Raw genomic sequence first — 2,507 nt, 5'->3', positions numbered from 1 at the left:
CGCCACCTCCTGTTGCCGTCTTTGTGCAGCCGGTGGCTGCCGCGGCACCCATCTTCATCCCCAGCCCCTCGCCGCCGCCGCCGCCCCCGGCCCCGGCTCCGCCGCCGCCGCCGCTGTCCTCGCCGCTGCCCTCGCCGCCGTCGCCATCGCCTGCAGCGGCGCTGGTTGCGTCGAAGTATGCAGTCATGCCCTACGTGCCAGGTGCGCCCCCGGCCAGAATGCCAAGCGAGCTGCGCGTCGACAAGATGGAACGTGCCATTGAGAACGCTAATGCCACAGGGGCGCTCGCAGCCCCCTCCACAATCGATGCAGCGACCCAGCCGGGCGCCCAGGCCTTGCCGTGCCGCCCATCCTGCCTGGGGCCGGTCATGTGAGCGCACCCCCTGTTGCATTTGAGAGTGCCGCCAGCCTCCACCTGCCACTGCGCGCACCTCCCTGCGCAGACTATGCCGCCTTTTGTGAGTCTGCTGCAAACTCGGCAAAGGACGTCTGCCTTTACTACAGGCGCGCTGCCCAGGGGCAGGGGGGGGTTGCAGGGCAAAGCGGGTCCCCTCATGGCCCAAACTGCGCTGCGCACACCGAGCAGCACCCCGATGACACGGAAACATGGGCGCAGCTGCATGTGCGCTAGCGGTGCGGAAGTACCTTGCTCGCTTGCACCTGCGCCCATCCGCGCTTGTCGCGGCCACACACACACACACACACACACACACACACACACACACACACACACACACACACACACATGCTCTCGCCCCCCCCCCCCAGGTGCAACACCGCAGACACCCCCGAGTGTGACGCCTACCAGGAGTACTGCGCCAACCCAAAGCTCGAGAACACACCCGTCTGCACCCCGCCCTGCGACCTGCTGGACGACCCCGACAGCGACCCGCGATGCAAGCAGCCGGACGCCTAGGGCACTTTGGCCCCTGTGTGGGGTGCGGGCGGCGTGCTGGGGCTGCCTGCGCCGGCGCGGCGGGGGGCCGCGCGGGGGCGGGCGGGGCCTGCTGGAGTCGGTTCGTGGGGTTGAGTAGGGTCTCTGGGTCTTGCGGTCGTTGGCATGCGGGGTGGGGCTGGTCTTTGGGCCCGCAGCGGGCGCGCGCTTGCTCGCGGCATGCCGCGCGCCCTGCGGGCGCAGATGCAGAACTGAGGGGCGATTTTTGTTTCATTGTCGGCGCCGCGTGCCCCTGAGGACTGCTTGCGTGTGTGCGCGGCGCAGCTCTACCATGTATGCACGGGCTGCCGCGCGCGGCCTTGGCGCGCAGCGCGCAGCCTTGGCGCGCAGCGCGCAGCCCGGGCCATTCGATAGTCCCGCTCCTACATCATTGCGAAGAAACACATGCCTTCCGCAGGAGGCCCCCGAATCGCCCCGCGCCGCGCTGCGCCGCGCCGCGCCGGCTGCCGCCGCGGCGCCTGCGGCCGATGCCAGGCGCCGCCTCATCGCGGCTGTGGGCGGGAGTGGAGAGCGGGCGCCTGCCGCTCCGCCGCCGCCCACTCCCTGGGGGCCTTTTGCGGCATGGCTGCCTGTGCCAACCATATCTGCTGCGTGTGTGGCCGGCTAGGACAGCCCTGATTCCTGGGAACATTTGGAGGTTGCTGACCAAAATACGGCATTTGTTAGCCACCGTATGCATACCGTTACTTATTAGCCGTACCTACAGAATCAACAGGTGCAGGATGCCGCACAGCGCCATATTGAGGCTCGCAGGGCCACCACGCCCCGCGCCAGGCGCGCATGCGGGCGCGTTTCATCGGGCCACAACGGCCGCACCAGATGTGTACATGCATCATACAGCAATGGGTATGGCGCGCCATTGCGCCTGACCCCCCCTCCCTCGCTTTGGCCTTTGGCAAGCAAGGCCACGGACTGCCCAAACCGTTGCGCTCCAGCTGATACCGATTTTGATCAATAGCATGTCAGTTTTTTCATCTGCCCATGTGTAACATCTGCTCAGGCAATGGTGGTATGGGGTGCGCTGCACCTGCAGGCGGTGAGACACCACTGCAGCAACAGACGCGTCAGCTCGTATTACAGGCCATGTGATCGCCCGCTTGAGGATGCGCAGGTGGCGGGGCCGCCAACCATTGCCGCACGATGCAAAATGAGTCACAGGCGAGCCAGATGGCAGGTGACCAGGCGTGCTTGCGGCGTCTTATTGACACCCGCGAGCGGCCAGGCAGGCACAAGGGCAGCTGCCACCAGACAGGCAGTCAGTCAGACATGCCAGCAGGCAGGCAGGCCAGCAGGAAGGCAGACAGGCCAGCAGGAAGGCAGACAGGCAGGCAGGCAAGCACGCAGGCAAGCACGCAGGCAAGCACGCAGGCAGGCAGGCAAGCAGGCAGACAGGCAAGCAAGCAGGCAGGCAGGCAGGCAGGCAGGCAGGCAAGCAGGAACGCAGGCAGACAGGCAGGCAAACAGACAGGCAGTCCAGTAGGCAGGCAGGCACGCAGGCAGGCAGGCAGGCAGGCACGCAGGCACGCAGGCAGACAGGCAGGAAGATAGGCAG

The 2,507-nt window shown here is 66.9% G+C and overlaps 1 protein-coding gene across 1 annotated transcript; it reads left to right on the top strand.

Annotated features, from left to right (window-relative positions):
• Positions 1–218: 218 nt before the first annotated feature.
• MNEG_14005 (hypothetical protein) lies at positions 219–916 on the top strand (the record flags this gene model as incomplete). Its single annotated transcript, XM_014037524.1, has 2 exons — positions 219–370; positions 769–916. The coding sequence occupies 2 exons, from the start codon at positions 219–221 to the stop codon at positions 914–916; spliced, it is 300 nt and encodes a 99-aa protein (XP_013892978.1).
• Between the last annotated feature and the right edge of the window lie 1,591 nt (positions 917–2,507).

Source organism: Monoraphidium neglectum (assembly GCF_000611645.1).
Source record: "Monoraphidium neglectum strain SAG 48.87 unplaced genomic scaffold scaffold04192, whole genome shotgun sequence".
Lineage (NCBI taxonomy): Eukaryota > Viridiplantae > Chlorophyta > Chlorophyceae > Sphaeropleales > Selenastraceae > Monoraphidium > Monoraphidium neglectum.
The sequence above is the reverse complement of the archived record's forward strand: the minus strand, read 5'-3'. Positions and strand labels throughout refer to the sequence as shown.